Genomic DNA, 20879 nt, shown 5'->3' with positions numbered 1-20879 from the left:
CTTGGTAACGAGGGGGTGCCTGTGTGTGTGCGTGTGTGTGTCCACGTGTGCATGCGTGCACGTTTCTGTGTGCACACCTTTGTAGGGAGTACAAGTGTGTGCATGTGTGTGCGTGATGAGATCCACAGCTCCTGAGGTTGAAGGCTAGGGGAGACCGTGGCCTCACTGGTCCGAGGGGGCAGTGGGCGGGGGGGGGGGGGGCGGTCCCGGGTGCAGCGGCCGCTCTGTGTACGCACACGCATTGGGAGAGCCGTGGGGCAGCGGCAGGTAGGAGCCAGCCCGCCAGGACCGCGTGCGGAAGCTCCTCTTGCACTTGCCGCAGTCGGGGCCTGTGGTGTTGTGTTCACACTCGCACTGCAGGCTGCCCTCGCGCACGGAGCACAGGTTGGCGTGCAGGTTGCACTTGCACCTGGGGGGACACGGAGGGGGCAAGGCGTCAGTGAGCGTGTGGGCGGGCTGTTCCAGCTCTCTGGAGGGGCTTGGAGGGTGGCCTGGAAGGGACTCTTGAGGCCATCTGTCCAACCTGCCACGACTCTCCTTCGGGACAAATACTCCCGGATTCAACATTCTGAGTCCTTCCCCAGCATGAGGTGCCCCTGGCTCCTACCTCTCGGTGAGGGGGGTGGGGGGCGTGATGAGATGCCCTTGTCCCAGGTGCTGAATTTTTAGTAACGCAGCTTCTGGTCACCTTTGCTCTCAACCATGGAGGGTTGACAGGTAGCAAGAGTTACCTGTCCCTGGTTGTGGAGACGTGCACCTGGCCCCAGGCTGTACCTCTGCTCTCAGCCGCGGCCCACACCCATGCCCTTGAGGGCAGAAAGAAACCCCAGCTCCCCAAACCCTGTCAATTCATCCACACATGTATCATTCATTCATTCATTCAAATATTTATAGGCAACTCATCATTCTGAAACCAGTAAATAAAGGGAAAGAATCAAGCATTTGTCTCGCCTGTCCTATAAAAAGGGTACCTCCAGGTAACCAGTAGTTGACGAGGGGATGTTTCTTTTTATAGAAGCATTCCAGCTGATAACCGAAGAAGGAAGGACAGAATTTGAAAGTCACCACGTAGCATCCCCTACCGAACGGATAGCTATTGGCACAGAGCATCAATAGAGAGAGACAACCAAAGAAAAAGTCTCGTCAAGGCAAATTGAACTTGAATCTGATCAACGCTCTGCATCCAGCTACAAATTTATGGGAAATGCAGAGGACAGAGAAACATACTAAACACCACCAGGGGGACGCAATCAGCAAAACCCGGAAGTGATGATATAGTTTATAGGACAGATGAATTGCAAGGGGCAAAACTTGAAATGGAGGGAGGAGGGACCCAGATCAAGAGAAACCTCAAAGGCAAAGCAATCAAGTGCAGGTCGTGGACCTCCTCTGGATCTCGGTCAGACAACCTCTAAACTCAGATAAACAATGTATATTCGTGAGACACCTGGAAATGTGAACACTGACTACCTCTGGTGATATTAAATTAATGTTTATTAAATGCAACGATGGTACTGTGGTTACATCTTTAGAAGTCCTTGGCTTTAGGGACACACACAAGTATTTACAGATGAAAGTATCTGATGTCTGGGATCTCCTTCAGAAGAACACAGAAAGGGAAAACATGGGCAGAGATACAGACGAAACAAGCAAGGCTATGAGTGAACTGCTGAAGTGGGGTGACAGGTATGTGGCAGTTCATCATAGTAGATTCTATTTTCGTGTGCATGTTGGAAATCGTCCACAAGAAAAAGTTAGAGAGACAGAGTGCTCCCTATTCTCATACGGGAAGATTTCCAAGATATATTGTCCATATTTGTAAAAAGCAAATTGCAGAATAACGTGTTTGGTAGGATCTTCTTTTTATTAAAATACACAAAGAAAAATATTTATAGGGCACCTGTTATGTGCCAGGCTCTGAGCTGGGAATGGTGAGTATAATGGTCGACAAAGCGGATGGGGTCCCTGCTCTGATGGAGGATAGGGTCCAGCGGGGAGACAATCAAAAGATCAGTGACTGGGGGAGGGACGGGAAGGATGAATAGGTGGAGCCCAGGGGATTTTTAGGGCAGCAAAGTGATTCTGTACATGACACTGTCATGGCGGACACGCGGCAATACACATTTGTCAAAACCCACAGCAGCACACAGCAGCAAGACAGAGCCCTAGTGTCAGCTGTGGACTTGAGTTGACCATACTGTATCAATGCTGGTTCATCAACTACAACAAACGTATCACACTAATGCAAGATGTTAGTAACAGGTGGAACTGGGTGGGGACCCCGGGTGTTAGGAACTCTTTGCATGATCTGCTCAATTTTCTGTAAACCTAAAACCTAAAATTTAATACAGACTTAATTTTAAAATAATAATCATGCCAATCTTTCACTAATGCCAATTGTTATAGGTGCCCACGTGTTCTACAAAGGAGAGGGGATCATGGGTGGGTCTTAACTTAGTCTGGGGGCAGCAGGATAGGCTTCCAGGAAGAACAATTTAAATCTGAGACCTGAAGGAACATCGAGAGTTACTCAGGCAAGGAGGGGAGAACCTTCTGGAAGGAGACAAGAGCACTGGGGAAGACCCTAGGGCCGAGAAGAGCTCAACCTGTAAGGTGTAAGATGAGGTAAGGGGGAAGAGGAGGCCAGACCGTGATTCGGAGGCTGGGCTGTGTTCTGCAAGCCATTGGAAGGTTGGAGGTGTCCCGCTCTGGCTCTTATTTTATATGGCACCGCGGTCGCCCCATGGAGGGTGCTTTGTCAGGGGGACCAGAGCCAGGGTATGGAGAGCGGGGAGGAAGCTGTGCCCGGCTGGCAGCAGAGGACAGTGGCGTGGACCAGGGTGGAGGCGCCTACGTCCCACCAGTGACGCCCGGCGTGTGCAACATTTCCCCTCGCTGGATGTCATCGTCTCGAAGATTGTTCCCCGAATGCTAAACCAGCATTTCTTCTCCAGCTCGTAATTTCCCCCTTCTCTTCATACCCCACCTTCCCCTGAGGGACACTCCTCCCGGACGGAGCGTCTCCCCTTAGCCTCTGCTTATTCACACGATGAATATTTAACTCCCTGCATCTTCCCGCTTCATAAATCAGTCCTGCCTCCCCTCCTGCCTTCTTTGACTCCATCTGACTGGAGCACTCCTGTGAGGCCGGCCTTCCAGGGCAAGGATCCCAAATGGGGAAAACTGGTTGCCAGGTTCCTAGCAGCCCTGCAGCTTGGAGTTAACCTGCTGCCTGCTGGCTTCAGAAGTGCTGGGGCTGCCTTCCTTCTCATAGCTTCTCTCTGCCCTCATATCATCTTGAGGAATGGTTACAGGAAATTGGGCACATCCATGTTATGGAGTATTATAAAGCCATTAAATATTATGTTGTCAAAGGCTACTTCAAGCCTTGGGGAATGTTCCAAATAGAAATGAAAAGACCATACTCAGCAAGTGTTTACTGTGTGCCAATGGGTATCTCATCCGACCCTTGAATGACCACAAACGCTGGTACTATTGTCACCTTCATTTTACAGACGAGGAAATGGAGGCTCAGAGAGGTTAAGTATCTTGCCCAGAGTCACAGGGCGGTCCAGAACTGTGACTGAAACCGGAACGCAGAGATATCCAACTCCGGAGTCCAAGAGGTTAACATGGGTTAGAATATGGATTGTAAATATGTAAGATACCAAACTGTAGGTATTATAGTGTTATGGACTGAATTGTGTCCCCCCCCCCAAATTCATATGTTGAAGCCCTAATGCCCCAATGCAACTGTATTTGGAGAGAGACCCCTTAGAGAGGTAATTAAAGTTCAAGGAGGTCAGAAGGGTGGGGCCCTAATCCCCTAGGGTTGGTGCCCTTACAAGAGGAGGAAGAGACCCCAGAGCTCTCTCTCCACCATGTGAGGACACAGTGAGAAATTGGCAATCTGCAAGCCAGAAAGAGGGGTCTCACCAGAAACCAACCCTGGTAGCATCTTGATCTTGGACTTCTAACTTCCAAAATTGTGAGAAAATAAAGAAATGTCTGCTGTTAAAGCCCCCCAGTCTGTGGCACTCCATTATGGCAGCCCAAGCAGACTAGTACATGCAGCTTCTGATTATGTTTAAGTACATATATCCATACCCGAAACACCAGTAGAGAATACATCTAGGTATTCCTGTACTTGTCCTGAGGGAGGGGTGGGATTATAAATGATTATAGTTATTATTTCTATTTCCTTCTTTGTCACTTTGCACATTTCCTGCATTCTCTATAGTGAGCAGGTGTTACTTATTATAAGTAGATAACAAATGGTTTTTGAAAACTGGAAGTCAGGCCAGGCGGGGAAGGAGGCTGGTTCTTGAGCTCACACAGGCCTTTCCTCTCAGGAGGAGGAGCAGGTCCGTCAGGGTCCTGTTTGGGAAACCATCGCTCCATGTTACACACCACGCACTGTTCGTGACTCTCAAGTCCCAGGTTCAAGGATGTTTTCTGAACTCTCTGGAATAGAATTCTGATGTAGAGTGAAGGCCCTGTCCAAGGAAATTAGCCAGTGCTAAAGTCTGTGCTATTTTAACTCCATCTTCCCTGGAGTTCCAATCGATTACCACATATGTACTGTGAGCCTACTATGTGCTCAGCTCTGGGAAAGGCACAGAGAGGGCTGGGCAGGCACCCGCTGGCACTGGGGACCCTTCTTCCTGGGAACACTAGACCCCAAGGGTGGTCCATGGCAAAGAAAGGTTCTGTGTTTAAACCTTATTGGTCAACACATATGATGCTCTCCTAATGCCCTCACATTCTGCTCCCTGATTGCCACCCTCCACCCAGGGTCCCAGTGCACATTAGCATATTAAAGGCTCTGACAAGTCCTGCAGGAAAGAAACCTGACTTTGTCTAACAAAAGTTTGTTTGCAAAACAAACCTTCTGGTATTTGACCTCAGAAGGTTTTAATTTTTTTCATCTGAATTCCTATTTAACATACCACTGAGCTAGCTGGAGAGGAACACCCCAGCTGGGTGGAACCAGGAATGTACCCCATGCCTCTGGCCCGAGGATCAGATATTTTCAGATATCAGCTACAGAAAACAAAGATTGCCATCTCAACTTTGGGTGTTAACACTGACCTTGGCTTGTTAAAACTGTGTAAAAGGGCAGCTGACTCTGATGATGGTAGAGGGAGTCACAGAATGTGAGAGCTCAACGGGTCTGGCGGGGGCTCGGGGTACAGCCGGGGAGAAGCCTGCCCAAGGTCGCGCAGTTTAGAGGTTACTCTGGATCCAAATCCAGACTTCCTTCCCTGACCCTGGCTCTGCCCCACCCCGTGCTGGCCAGCCCCTCCCACCATCTTCATCTCCCAGAGGGTGTCTTGGCTTCCCTGCCCTCCCTGGTTGAGCCCTGGAATGAGCACTGTGCCTCCTCTATCGGGGAGAGAAGAAGTTCCCTGCTGGGCAGGGCTGCCAGGAGGAGCCCACACAGTGTGGGGGAAGCCTCGCCAGGGCTGGCACAAAAACAGAACCCAGTCAATGGAACTGCTTCTCAGACTTCCTGACTTTTGCAGGGAGCGCATTGCAGGGAGTAATGCGCTGTGTGTGTGGGGAGGGGCTTCACCTTTCTGGCTCTCTCTTTGTGTCCCTCTATGTCTCTCCGTGTCTCTGTGTCCCTTCCCATCTCTGTCCAGCATGTGTTCTGATCCTGCTTTCCTCTAGACCTCTGCGCAATGCAGTTCCCTCCGCTTGGATCGAGCTGCCAGGCTCCGCCCCTTTCTCCTAAAGCTAACACCTAGTGGGCGTGTCAGGTTCAAGGCCAAATGTCGCTTCCGCGGGGAGGACCTCCCATCAGCCCCTGCTATACCTTCCCTCGTCCCAATGCTCATTGTAATAAGCATCATCTCCCAAAGTGGAGCATACGACATGACTGGGGGAGATGCGGGCTAGAACTATAAAAGAGTTTAATCGATTTTGTTTATTTTTGATTACACAGTATTTTTTTTTTTTTTAAGTGACAAACTCACCAAGCCTGTGAATCTCAAAAATATTATTTGGCCAAAGGTCAAAGTTTAAAAGCGTATTATTTGAAGAAATTATTAAGTAAATAAATAAATCATGTGCAATATCCTTATGCACAAGCCTGACATTAGAACTCAACCTCACGCCATAAACAGAAGTTAACTCAAAATGGATCAAAAACCGGTATGTAAGAGCTAAAACTGGATAACTCTGAAAAGGAAACACAGGGGTAAATCTTCATGACTTTGGATTAAACAGTGATTTCTTACACATGACACCAAAAGTACAAGTAACGGAAGAAAAAATAGATACATTGGACTTCATCAAAATTAAATACTTTTGTGTTTCAGAGGACGCCATCAGGAAAGTGAACAGATAACCCACAGAATGGGAGAAAAATCTTATCTCTGGTGAGAGACTTATATCTAAGAATATATAATGAACCCTTACAACTCAATAATAAAAAAACAACTCAATTTTTCAAATGAGGAAAGGATTTGAACAGGTAGTTCTTCCAAGAAGATACACAAATGGCCAAGAAGCACATGCTCACATCACTAATCATCACAGAAATGCAAGCAAATAACAAGGGTTACCACCTCACATCCTTAGAATGGCTAGTGTCAAAACCACAGATAATAACAAGAAAATGATTGTGAGAATCTGGAGGAAATGGAAGCCGCGTACACTGCCGGTGGGGATGTAAAGTGTTGTGAGTGACTTTGGAAAACTTTCCTCAAAAGTGAAACTGACTCACCATATGACCTAGCAATTCCCCTCCCAAGTATATACCCAAGAGAAACGAAAACACATCTGTACATGAAGGTTCACTGCAGTGTTATTCATAATAGTCACAAGGTAGAAACAACTCATATGTCCATCAACAGAAAAACCAAATGTGGTGTATATACACCATGGAATGTTGTTCACCCATAAAAAAGAACAAAGCACGACACCTGCTACAGCGTGGATGAACCTGGAAGATATCATGCTACACGAAGGAGCCAGACACAAAAGGCCACATACTGTACGATTCCACTGATATGAAATGCCCAGAACAGACAGAAAGTAGACTCGTGGTTGCCAGGGGCTGGGGAGAGGGGAGAATGGGAGTGACCGCTAGATGGTACAGGGTTTCTTTTTGGGGAAACGAAAATGCCCTAAAGTTGACCATAGGGATGGCTGCACAACTCCGTGAACGTACCAAAAGCCACGGAATTGTACACTTTAAATGGATATGTTATGGCATGTAAATTACATTTCAGCAAAGCTGTTGCTAAACAAACAAATGAATAACTAACTGGAATATATGGGAAATAGTGAGGTCGTTACCTGAGTGACTAAAGCCTGGGAACCAGGGTTTTATTGCAATCTCTCTCCTGCAAAGCTTCAAAGGTTTGTTTTACTATTTGTATCGACCTAGCACGTTGCACCTTAAAGAAAGTCTTGCTGGGTGAACGCACCATTCTGAGAACTCACGGATAAACACTTCAGCCTTTACCAACCATCCTATGAATGACATACTGTTATTATCTGCATTATACAGATGGAGAAACTGCGGCCTGGAGCGGTGAAGTGAGCTGCCTGAGGCCCCCCAGCTAGTAAGGGGCAGACCCACGACTTGAATCCGGGCAGCCTGACGCCAGAGCCGACACTGAACGTCCACATGCCGTGGTGGCCCAGTGTGGCGGGCACTGGGTTCCTGGGATCCCCGGGCAGGGCTTCGACCGGCTCCCAGTGCACATGCTGGGTGGCCCTGCACAAATTCTTCACTAATCTGAGTCCTAGTTTTCTCACCTGGAGAATGGGGGAGCAACAACCCTGGTCACACCACGGGCTGTCGTGAGGATCGGTGACCTCGGTCATTCCTGAATAGGGGATGAGCGAATGGACATAAGTAATGCATCTGCCGTGTCACCCAGCCTCGCACACAGGTGCTCATTTGGGGTTCATACTTCTCTTGCCTTTCCTGCTGATTGTAAGATGGTAGCCCTGGCCCCTCGTCGCCCTAGCCTGGGATGTTCTGCCACTTCCTGTGTGACCTTAGGAGGGTTGCTGAAGTTCCTCGGCCTCTGTTTTCTCATCTGTAAAATAGGGATGGCAGTGGCACCTACCTCATATGGCTGTCCTAAGGAGCAGCTGAGACATGGCCCTGAAGACACGCATGTAAGCGCTTGGCAAACGCTAGCGTCTTGTTGGTTTTCTCATTTCTTATCTTTATGAGTGTCTAGAGACGGGGTCCTGAGAGCTTTCTTTGAACAAATGTGTCGGTTCTTCACAAGAACCTCATGAAAGGTTTATTGCTATTATCTCTATTTTACAGACAAGGAAATGAGGCACAGAGAAGTTCAGCAAGCGGCCCAAGGCCACACAGCTGGTGAGCCCCACTTTAAGAAGGGGGTGGCGGCCTGGGGTCCTCCAGTGCTGGCTCTCACACAGACATAGGCTCAGAGAAATCCAACCTGCCCACAGTTCCCCCAAAGGACACAGTCATGTCCTTTCCTCCCCGCCCTCAGGCTGCTGTCCTGAGGTTTCCCTTCCCTATTCCAGAAGGCCCTCAGGAGATGAAATTATAATAAATAAGCAAGCATATATAAATATAGAGCACTCATAGGTGGACAGGTGACGTGCATTATTAACTGAATCCTTGTGAAAACCCAGAAGGCATCACTCTTCCCATTTTACAGGTAAGGATATAAGATTGTAGCAGGTCAAGTGTCACGAACTCACCCCCAGGTCTCTGGGTGGAAGAGGCTGGATTTGAACCCAGAACTGTTGGGTGCCAGACTTGGATTTCATCCCCATTCTATTGGCCTGTCTCTCCCGGCACTTGCCTTATGTTGATTCCACTTGGATACTGAAGGCCAGTGGGGAGGGGCCCCCGGACAGATACTCCCCCAAGCCCACTACCAATTCCGAGGCCCAGCCTCAGCCTAGGAAATGCGGGAGAAAGAAGCTCCCTTTCCTAACTTTCTAACACCAACTGCAGCCTGCGTCTAGACGTAGGTGGGTGGTCCAGACTCCTGGCTCTACCGCTGGCCCGAGTATTTCTCCTGCATCCATGCGATCAATTTTCCTAGGGAATTGCTTTCTGAATTTGACCTTTGAGAACCATCAATCTCACCAGAAAGCCATCATCTGAGCCGCCTGACCCCGCTACACAGCACTTTTCGGCTCATCCATCAGGGAACATTATTTAATAATGAAAGAGGGACAGGGCAAGGCCGGCCAGCCAGCCCACGGGGCCTGCCACTGGCCAGCAGTCCACTCCCAGCCCATCAGGATCTGCTGCCTGCCCCATCACAGAATCCCAGGGCTTTGACCCTTCGGATGGCAGCAGGCATGGCTCAGTAAGAATGGGGGGTAACGGAGGAACAGAGACACTGAGTCAGCAGCCGAAGTCCGAGCAGATTCCCTGCTCCTGATCTGCCTGGGTGACCTTGAGCGAGTCACTTCTCCCGATCTCAGACCTTTCGGTTGCAGTTTGGAAGGGCTGAATTACATCTTAGCTTTTCAACTTTTCTATTTAGTTCTTCATGGGTGCCTCATACACTGTTTGGCACGCAGTGGGCTCTCAATCGAAAGCGGCTGAATGAATGGAGGAGGAAAGGAAGGGAGGGAGGAGACGATGCACAGAGGCTCTTTGCACAGCATCTGGCACGGATGAGCCTTAACGGCTCAGCGAAAGCCAGGCAGTATCGCGGCTGGAGCAGTGTGGTGGCAGGTGACTGCAGGGTCTTAGTCTCCGGGTCCATAAAACTGGGGACTTGACGGTTTCCACGGGACAGGGCTATTGAGAGGATGAAGATGGGCTGGCCCATGGGGCATGCTCAGCACAGGGTCGGGCACATAGGGAGGCCCCCATAAATACCAGCTGCTTTGCCATTGCTAATGGCCAACAAGTGACATCAGTGGGAATCCGGGGGGACCCCCAGGAACAAAGATTGTCCTTATTCGCCAGCCCCCGGGTGCCCAGCCCCAAGGGACAGGTCCCCCTATCCATGCTGTCCTGCCAACACCCTACCCCAGAGCCCCCCCGCTGAGATAAGCTGGCCTTTTCTCCAGGCCCCTTGGGATGCACCCACTGTCCTCTTAGAGTCACTTCCATGAAGGGTCTCCTGTCACTACAATTGCCAGATTGAGCAAAAAAAAATATAGCATGCCTGGTTAACTTTGAATTTCAGGTAAACACTGAATAAGTTTTTAGCATAAGTACAGGCGTGTCTCGGGGATATTGCGGGTTCAGTTCCAGACCAATAGAGCAAATATCGCAATGAAGCGAGCCACACGAATTCTTTTGGTTTTCCAGCGCATATAAAAGTTATGTTTACACTATACTGTAGTCTATTAAGTGTGCAATAGTATTATGTCTAAAAAAATGTACATACCTTGACTAAAAAATATTATATTGCGAAAAATGTTAACCATCAACTGAGCCTTTGGTGGGTTGCAGCAGTAACAGCACAGATCGCTGTTCACCACAACCAACATAATAATAAAGAAAGAAAGTTTGAAGTGGAGCGAGAATTACCAGAATGCGACACAGAGACCTGAAGTGAGCAAACACTGTTGGAAAAACAGCACCGACAGACTTCCTCGATGCAGGGTTGCCACAAACCTTCAATTTATAAAAAAACACATTATCTGCGAAGTTCAATAATGTGAGAGCAATAAAACAAGGTTTGCCTGTACGTCCCATGAAATATCCGGGACACACACTTACACTAAAAACATTGTTTGTGGCTCACCGGAAATTCAGATTTAGCTGGTATCCTGCGTTTTACCTGGCGGCCCTACCTGTCACCCCTGCTCACCCACATGGTGAGCCATGGTCCTCTGGCCCGACCCCTGACCCCTCTCAAGGTCTGGCCTGGGTGTCCCCACCCACCCATCAGAAGCTGGCCGGGCTGCCTGCCCTCCAGAGAGGAGGCCACGGCTGCCTTCTCCTCTAAGTCGCTAAGTTGTTTCTTTTTCTCTAGTTGATGAGTCCCTAACGAGCCCCAGGGGACCATGACGGAGGCAGGACCGAGCCTCACCTGCACGGGAAGGCCATCCCAGACAACCCGAGTTCTCAGGGAAATGTGCCCTGCTCCTGCCAGGAGGAGACTGACATGCTGACTTCACCCCCTCCTGTCCACCTGCCGGGCCCGGCCGGGGGCCTGACAGCCGCACGAAGCACGAAGCAGTCGTCGGACGGCAGGGGCACCAGCCCGTACCAGGCGCCAGCGTGCCCTGCCCCGCAGGGAGGGGAGGGCAGCGCCTGGGCCCTGCTGGCGGGAGTGCCATCTGGACACGGGCCTGGCACCAGTACGCCACGAAAATCAAAATCGTGAGCCGGGCCCTCCCCTCCTCAGGGTGAGAGAAGCGGGGTGTTTGGAGCGCCTCCCAGACAGGAGGGTGGAGGAATGTAGGTCAACTCCTGGCTGCCGGAAAGAGTGATGTCATCGGCTCCTGGGGGAAAGATGGGGAAGTGGTAAGTTTAGGCAAGCGAGAGAGCCGGGTGCCGGAGCCGGGCAGCGAGGAGGGGGCCGGGGCTGGTTCCCCTCAATGGTCAAACCTGCCAGGATTTCAGGGCAGTCACAGGGACCCCTCGGTGAGCACAGGTGGGGCGCTCGGGAGAGCCCAGGACCCCGGGCGGTCTTGGTAATTGATCACCTCTTCCTGGTGTCTCCCCCACTTCTTTTACCACTTGTCCAAACATCATTGCATATGGAGCCTTCTGGGAGTGGATGGGTGTATTTCTGACACCTTGAAGGTCAGAGTCGCTTGAAACAAGTTTCTATTTTAAAGCCTCCAGCAGTGTCTTCCCATTTCTCTTGTCAGAGAGAGCATTTATTTCTGGGGAAAGACTGTTCTTTTGTTTGGGGAAAAACAGTTCAGTGGGCTGCTGGGTTTATAGGGAAGCAAACCCCGAGCCTATGCTGGCCTGGAGACGTTAGCACGTGAGGGTGGACACATGAGGGAGGAGGCTGACCTCGAGAAGGGCGCTTCCCTTGTGGAGGGGCTCATGCATCTGGGGTTGGAGGCCTGGACTCCAGGGAGGAAGGATGCAGCCATGAGAGGGGGCTGGAGGCTCACGACAGAGGTGGTCCAGGGGCTGCCCCTCCCAGGCAGCCGGTGGCCACGGCCAATGGCTGGGTCTCCAGGTCAGTGCTGGCTAATGGCCATCCTCTGAAGTGTTCTCTTTGTACGTGATCATTCTCCTGGGCTCGCCGCAGCCTGTGAGTCCACGTGCGATGGATCACCGTGGCCTGGGGGTGTTAGATCTTCTCTGGGGGATTAAGGGAGAGACCGTGTCCTCGTCTGGCGCACAGCAGCGTGGAGAGATTGACAGCCTTCAAGGAAGCAAGCAATGGTCAGGAGAACCTCTCCTGATCCCAGAGAGGCTGGATCAAGAGGTGACCAGAAATGAGAAGGCCATAGTTGGGGATCTTGCTAAGGGAAGCCTATAAAATATTGGACTCGTAGCTAATTAGTGGAATGGGGGCAGGGCTAGGGTACTAGTGGAAAGAGGGCTCCTGGATGCTGGAGAATTTGAACCATCTGGGTCAAAAGGCTTCAAGTCAAGCCCTGAGACCCCGAGAAGGGGGGGGCACTGAAAGCTGCTGCGGGGCGCGGGTGTGCAAGGCCTCGGCCACCTGGCGTGACCTGGCTCTCTCAGGGTCACGTGGATAAATGCCGGCTGCTGCATCTCCTGGAACGCAGTCGGGCTGGCAGCTGAGTTCATTGCCAAATCAGATTTGGGCTTCTGTGCGAAGTCCTTTTATATTAAGTGCTTTAACATACATCACCTCCTCCGGTCTATTGATAAATCCTATTACCCATTATGAAGCCAGAGGCAGCTTCCCAGCCAACAGGAGAGAGGCTGATGGAGGGGTGCTGGGGGTCTCGGGCGTGTGGCTTGGGGGAGACACGGTGGGTATGACCAGGCTGGTTGACTAAAGCAAGCTCACCTCTTCCCCTGTGGGAGGGCTCAACACCCTGGAGGGAAGGGCCAGGCCTGGGTCCGGGGAGAGGGGGGAAATGTGAGGAGTGCTGGGCTGACGGTGGAGGGCCAGCCCGTTGGTTTTGTCTACCCACCTCCTGGCTCCCGGATTCCAGACCCCTTCTCCTCCGAAAGAGTTACGGATATTAAGACCCATTTGTTCATGAATGAATGCGCGAATGATTTCAAGGAACGCACAGCATTCCTGCCTGGTTCTCAGTGCTGGCCTCACAGGGTCAAGAACACAGACCCAGACCCTGTTCTCTCAGAGCTCAGAGCCCGGGGTGGGGAAGGGGGAGGGCGGCTGGGTACAGGCGTGTGTGTGCAGCAACGCACCTGTGACGATGCAGTGGGATTGCTGTGCTCTTTGAAGGCCAGAGGAGGGGAGGCAAGGGCTGGCCGCCCAGATCTCCAGCCTGCGGGGACCCCGGAGAGGCGCCCTGCGAGCCAAGCCCTGAGGAATGAGGCGTTTGCCAGACAGGAGGGGCGGACGGGGTGCGTTGTGCTACAGGCAGGAGGAGCAGCCCTGAGGCGAGTCAGAGGGACCCAGCTCCGGGCGGGGGGCTGGCCTGTGAGGACTCAGGGCCCAGGCTGCCCAGGGAGGCGAGAGGAAGGATGTGTGGTCCACGGGAACGGAGTTTCTAAGGTCAACGGGAAGCCACTGAAGGGTGTTGTTCAGGGCAGTGACGTGACTGGGTTTGGGTTTGGGGAAAAACCTCCACGTGGAAGGGGCAAGGCTGAAGGGGGCAAGCCCAGTCCCCTCCCCAAACAAACTCCTGATGCCCCTCTCCGTGGGGCAGGGGTAGCGATGGAGTCCATGTAGGAAACTGCTCAGGCTGACAGAGGGGGATGGGAGAGGTGGGTAGGAATCCAGAGGTGGTCACACCGGTCAGAATGGCCATCATTAAAAAGTCTACGAATAACAAATGCTGGAGAAGGTGTGGAGAAAAGGGAACCTTCCTACACTGTTGGCGGGAACGTAAGTTGGTGCTGCTACTATGGAGAACAGTACGGCGGTTCCTCAGAAACTAAAAACAGAATTACCATGTGATCCAGCAATCGAACTGCTGGGTATATATCCAGACGAAACTCTAATTCAAAAAGCTACATGCACCCCTGTGTCCATAGCAGCACTATTCACAATAGCCAAGTCACGGAAGCAACCTGAATGTCTATCGACAGAGGAATGGGTAAAGAAGATGTGGTGCATACACACAACGGAAAACTACTCAGCCGTAAAAAAGAATGAAATAATGCCATTTGCAGCAACGTGGGTGGACCCAGAGATTGTCGTACTAAGGGAAGTAAGTCAGAAAGAGAAAGACAAATACTATGTGATATCACTTATATGTGGAATCTGAAACATGACACAAATGAACCTAACTATGAAACAGAAGCAGACTCACAGACGTACAGAACAGACTTGTGGTTGCCAAGGGGGAGAGGGCTGGGGGAGGGGTGGAGTGAGAGGTTGGGGTCAGCAGATGTAAGCTTTTATATATAGAATGGATAAACAACAAGGCCCTCCTGTATAGCACAAGGAACTATATTCAATACGATATAGTTATCCTATGATTAAACTATAATGGGAAAGAATATATAAAAAAGAATGTATATATATATGTATAACTGAGTCACCTTGCTGTACACCAGAAATTAACACAACATTGCAAATCAACTATACTTCGATTTAAAAAAAGATATTTTAAAAAAAGGAATCCAGAGGTGGGCATTTCCCCACAGAGTGGAAAGAGGCAACTCCAAATGGGGGAGAGGCACCCAGACTCCCCGAGGCCAGGGCAGCCCAGACGAGGCCCCTCGTTGACCCTGGACTTCTGCAGAAGCCTCGGCTTGTCCTGCGGGTCAGCCTCTGTGACCTGGGGTGCATGAAGGCGGTGGAGCGTGTGATGTGTATGTGACCGGTGCTTGTGGAAGTGGATTCACGTGTGCAGGTGGGGCAGGTACGTGTGTGCATATAAGGGAGCACCTGTAAATCTAAAACGCGCTTGAGGGACTTCCCTGGTGGTCCAGTGGTTAAGACTCCGTGCTCCCAATGCAGGGGGCCCGGGTTCAATCCCTGGTCAGGGAACTATATTCCGCATGCCGCAGTGAAGATCCCGCGTGCCGCGACTAAGACCCGACGTGACCAAATAAATTAATTAATTAAAAGTAAATAAATAAAACATGCTTGATATGGGCAGCGTGCCAGCAAGTCTTCAAAATGACCCACTCTGGGCTCCCCCTGTTGTGGGGTAGAGAAGCGGCCCAGCCAGGGCAGGAGCCCCCACTCCAGCCCTGTCTGTCCTGCCCATGCCTCCTTAGCCTCAGTTACAGCTAATAAGGTCCCTCCAATCCCCAAGCTGGGGGCGGGGCAGAGAGCCAGACAGGAGCAGAGATCCAGGGATTCAACTTGGCTGGAGAGGGTCCCCCAGGTGAGCCATGTACCCGTGGAAATGGGGTTTTGTTCAGGTAACTAAATACTGACTCCTTACAAATAACAAGGGCTCCCATTTCGCAAGCACCTACTGCACGTCAGGCCTCGAGCTGACCTACAAGTGCTCTGACAGTCCTCAAAACAGTAGGATCCCATTTCACAGATGAGGAAACTGAGGCTCGGGAAAATTGAAGAGACTTGCCCTGGACCGTGAACTAGCAAATGAAAGAGTCTGAATTCAAATGCAGTCTTCTCTTTGACACCAAGATGTGCCTCTAGCGACTCATTACAAAGAGACCTCGGAGCCCCGAGGATGGCTGCCTTCGGTTGCCAGGACGATATGGGGTCTTTAGAAGTGTAAGATGCGGGGTTTCTGGCCTAAATATTGTCTGTCAGCCCGCACCTGTTCTCTTCTCCTTGTACATCATGGAAGCCCGCCCCCCCCCCACCCCGCCCCCGTCCTCTCAGGCCCTCTGCCCCTCGCTGATGGCTTTCTCCAGCAGTTTCCCCTGCTGTTCCTTTCTGTTTTCTCTGCATCATCACCAGAACCCCAGCGTGCTGCGGTCCCTCCCTCTTTTCAGGAAGAACCCTTTCCTTCCCTCAAACTCCCCACCAGCTTGTACTCCATTTCCCTGCTCCCTTTCATGATCAAACCTCTGGAAAAGCCTTATCGACACCACTTTTGGTTTTTTTACCCCTCATTCATTCTTTTAAAATCTTCTGCATTCACCCTGGAATCCACCCAAGATGGGCTTTGTCCCCGACTCCCCCAAATCTGCCCTCCCAAGGTCACCTTTGACCTCCATGTTGCTAAGTCCACGGACCCACCTGGCGGTCCTCTGTCTGGACCCCCTCAGTGGCACTGGACACTGATGCCCATCCCCCCTGGACATGCTCCGCCCGCTGGGCTTTGGGGCACCATCCTTCCCGATTTTCTCCCCTCTATGGCTCCTTGCTCTCCATGTGCTGCCTTCACCGTCCAACTTCCCAGGGCTCCATCCCAGGTCAGCCCTCACCTTCCTCCTTGTTCTCAGAGCCTCACACGCTCCCATGGCGTCCGGGGTCATCTCTAAGCCCAGGACAGGGTTGCCTGCCCTTCAGACTTGGACGTCCAAATGCTCCCATGCCTCAAGGGCACCTCACAGCAACAGGTCAAAACAGAACTCTGGGGCTTCCCCGGTGGCGCAGTGGTTGAGAGTCCGCCTGCCGATGCAGGCGACGCGGGTTCGTGCCCCGGCCCGGGAGGATCCCACGTGCCGCGGAGCGGCTGGGCCCGTGAGCCATGGCCGCTGAGCCTGCGCGTCCGGAGCCTGTGCTCCGCAACGGGAGAGGCCACAACAGTGAGAGGCCCGCGTACCGCAAAAAAAAAAAAATAATAATAAATAAAATAAAATTTAAAAAAAACCAGAACTCTTCCTCTGGGGGCACAGCCACTTGGGAAAACCGTTCTGCAGTTTCTTATAAAGTTAAACACACATTTATCATATGACCCTACAATCCCACACCCAGGGATTCACTCAAGAGAAATGAAAGCTTATGTTCATACCCAAGCCTTTACACGAATTTTCAGAGCTGCTCTATTCATAGCTGCCCCAAACTGGAAGCAACTGAAATTCCCTTCTCCGAGCAAATGTGTTAGGGAACCGTTGATTGAAACCACTCACCTTGGCCAGGCATGATGATGACCGCTTCCCTGAGTTGTCTCACGACAGGAGGTCCCGATGAGGAACCCGGTGCTGCAGCCAAAAACTAGCCAGAAGAATTTGGGAGGGGCCCAAAAGGGGAAGGAGACGCCAGCCCATAATATGTCCTACCAACCTCCCAGAAACCCTCACGCTGGAATCCATCTTGGCTGAGAGATGCGTGCGCCACCAGGAAGGACCCTGAGTCAGAAGAAATATGGGTGAAGCAAGATGATTGGCCAGATACAACCCGGAAACTCACCTCATCACCATAAACCCCGAGACTGCGAGCCACGTGGCAGAGCAGGTCTCCTGGGCTCCCTTACCCTGCCGCTCTCCGTCTGGGCGCCCCTTCCCAATAAAGTCTCCTGCTTTGTCAGCACGTGTGTCTCCTCGGACGATTCACCGCCAAGTGTTAGACAAGAGCCCACTTGGGCCCTGGAAGGGGTCCCCCTTCCTGCAACAATGGACGGAACTGCAGTGCTGGGGGCAGGGTGCTCCCCAGCAATAAAAAGGACCATGCTTGACGGCAACAACACAAGCACCTTGAGGGCACGTGCTGAGCGAAGGAAGCCTCTCACATGCTGTGCGACTCCATTTACAAGACGTTTTCAAAAAGACAAAGCTGTAGTGACAGAGATCAGTGTTTGCTGAGGACTGGGGGCCGGGAGAGGAGGGTGTAGCTACAAGGGGGCAGCCCGAGGGAGCTCTCTGGGGAGATGGACTGTTCTGTGTCTTGATTGTGCTGGCGGTCATATAAATCTACATGGGTTAAAATTCATAGAACTGCACCCCCAAAGGTCAATTTTACTGTATGATAATATACAAAACAAAATGTGAACATATTCAAAAATTTCTTCCTCCACCGGCTGTGCCCACTTCACTAGGTACAATCTCCATCCACCCAGGGTCTCCAGCCAGAACCCGGGGCTCCCCTGGATGCCTCCTACCATCCACTCCGTCAACTCCATCCCCAGGCAGCCCTCGGCTCCCATCTCCTCATCCAGAACCCAGTCCAGGCTGTGGTTTGTCTTGGCGGAAACTGCCTGGTCTCCCTCCAGCTGCCCCTCCCAACTCAAGCGGCCGGCCAAGCATCAGAAATCAGAGAGTGTGACCTCCCTGCCTAAAATCCTGCAATGGCTTTCCCCGAACTGAGAACAAAACCAACTCCCTCCCGAGGCTGCAGGGCTAGCACCACCTGGCCCTGTCCCCTCTGCTCTCACGGCGCTCACACACTCTAGCCACGTCACATTAAGCTCTTAGAAGGCATCACCCGTGAGTTGAAGGCAGGGCCTTTGCACCTGCGGTTCCCCTGCCGGGAATGCACCTCCGCTTGCTGCGGCTCCCCCTTCCGCCTGCAAAGCTTCTTCCTCGGGGGGCTTCCCCCACCACCTGGGGCCTGGTGTCAGGTCGCCCCTCCCAGCCACCCTCCCTATAGCCCCCTCGGTTTGTTACCTTCCCAGCACCTTTAGTCACCTGTGGTGGTTTGTTTTGTTTAGTCCCATCTCCCTACTAGACCGTAAACCCCGTGGGGCTCTTGGATCTGAAGCACCTGGCTGTGTTGGACACATAGTAGGTACCTGTTATGGATTGAATTGTGTCCCCCAAAAAGATAGATTGAAGTTCTATCTATCCTGGTGCCTGTGACTGTGACCTGATATGGAAACAGGGTCTTTGCAGATGTGATTAAGATATAAATTAAGGGGCTTCCCTGGTGACGCAGTGGTTGAGAGTCCGCCTGCCGATGGAGGGGACACGGGTTCGTGCCCCGGTCCGGGAGGATGCCGCGTGCCGTGGAGCGGCTGGGCCCGTGAGCCATGGCCGCTGAGCCTGTGCGTCCGGAGCCAGTGCTCCGCAACGGGAGAGGCCACGGCAGTGAGAGGCCCGCGTACCGCAAAAAAAAAAAAAAAAAAAAAAAAGATATAAATTAAGATGAAGTGATACTGGAGTAGGGTGAGCCCTTAGTCCAGTACGACTGCTGTCCTTCTAAGAAGAAGAGATACGGGGAGAACACTCTATCGAGACAGAGGCACAGAGAGAAGACGGCCACGAGAAGACAGACGCAGGGATGGGGTGATGCATCTACAGCCAGGGGATGCCAAAGATGCTGGCTTCCCCCAGCAGCTCGGAGAACGGATTCTCCCTGACAGGTTTTGGAAAGAGCATGGCCCTGCCACCACCTTGATTTCAGACTTCCAGCCCCCAGAACTGTAAGGCAATACATTTCTGTCGTTTTAAGCCCACCTGATCTGTGGTACTTGGTGATGGCAGCCCTAGGAGACTAACTAATACAAGTGCCCATTAAAAATATCCATTGAACGAATTAATACGACAGTGACAAAACTCTCAGAACGAAATCCTCCCCGCTCAGCGAGAGAAAGGGGGGCGCTCGTTCTCCCCAGCACTGTTGGAAGGCATTACTGTCAGGGATTCCATCCCTAACTCACCCACTGGGGCCCCATATCTTCTGAGACCCCGGCCAAACCCAGGACCCCCCTGCTGCCCCCTCCCACCAGGGCTGGGGCCACACCTGGTAGGTGAGCAGCCCAGAGGTACTCAAAGGAGCCTGGATAAATGCCCCATGGGTCCCCCTGCCACACTTGGCAGTGGACAGCCCCCCATAACCTCAGCACAGCTCTGCCCCCACCCCATTCCTCAGCAGACGACAATATGGTGCATGTCCCATCTTTGGTGGGAGGGAGTGGTTCAGGAAGCTTGACAGGTTCGGTTAAAGGGTGTAAACTGTACCTAACAAAATCTCTCTCCTTAATGGGCTGGGAACATACACGTTGGGTTGAAAAATTAAAAATAGAACACGAAACTGACTCTCCAAACGTTTGGGGATCATGGACCCCTTTGGCAATGGAATGAAAACTAAGGCCCTCACTTGGGCCGACCTCACACCCACACAATGCTTAGCATGTATTTCCGGGAGTCCAGGACCATTAAAGCCCACTCTCCTGAAAGCCCATGGGCCCCGTAGAAGGACCTCCAGGCTGTGCCCTGTGATCCTGGTGTTTTATTGACACAGTGGTGACCCTAGCACTTACTGCATGTTTACCACGGCCTGGCCACGGCTCTGAGCCTCTTCATGGGTTGTCTGATTTAAACTCCATGGTTATAGGACTTCCCTGGTGGTGCAGTGGTCGAGAATGCGCTTGCCAACGCAGGGGACGTGGGTTCGAGCCCTGGTCCGGGAAGATCCCACATGCCGCGGAGCAGCTAAGCCCGTGAGCCACAGCTACTGAGTCTGTGCTCTAGAGCCCATGAGCCACAACTACTGAGCCTGCATGCCACAACTACTGAAGCCCGTGTGCCTAGAGCCCATGCTCCGCAACAAGAGAAGCCACCGCAACGAGAAGCCTGCACACCACGACGAAGAGTAGACCCTGCTCGCCGCAACTAGAGAAAGCCCGTGCACAGCAACGAAGACCCAACGCAGCCAAAAAAGAAACAAACAAACAAACTCCATGGTTATTATCTCCATTTTATGGAGGTGGGAAAGGAGCCACAGACAAGTTAAGAAACTTGCCCTGGGTCACACCCGAGCCAGGATTTGCACCTGGACAGTCTGACATGGAAGCCATCCACCTATTTCTTTTTCTTCGTGTGTGTGTTAAAATATACATAACATAACACTTACTGTTTTGCCATCTTAAAGTGGATATAGTTCAGTGACAGTACGTACATTCACGTTATTGTGAAACTGCCGTCAATATCCTTTCCTAGGGACTTCCCCGGTGGTCTAGTGGTTAGGACTCAGTGCTTTCACCACCGTGGCCAGGGGTCAATCCCTAGTCGGGGA

General features: G+C 51.7%; 1 protein-coding gene across 1 annotated transcript in view; it reads right to left on the bottom strand.

Moving 5' to 3' along the window:
* The window catches only part of NTNG2 (netrin G2), a 67983-nt gene that overhangs the window by 12410 nt on the left and 34694 nt on the right, over positions 1-20879 (bottom strand). The window contains exon 3 of the mRNA XM_065879025.1: positions 237-409. Within this exon, the coding sequence (XP_065735097.1) occupies positions 237-409 (173 nt within the window). The remainder of the gene's footprint in view (positions 1-236; positions 410-20879) is intronic.

This window comes from Phocoena phocoena, chromosome 6 (assembly GCF_963924675.1).
Source record: "Phocoena phocoena chromosome 6, mPhoPho1.1, whole genome shotgun sequence".
Lineage (NCBI taxonomy): Eukaryota > Metazoa > Chordata > Mammalia > Artiodactyla > Phocoenidae > Phocoena > Phocoena phocoena.
This window is presented reverse-complemented; position numbering and strand designations above follow the sequence as displayed.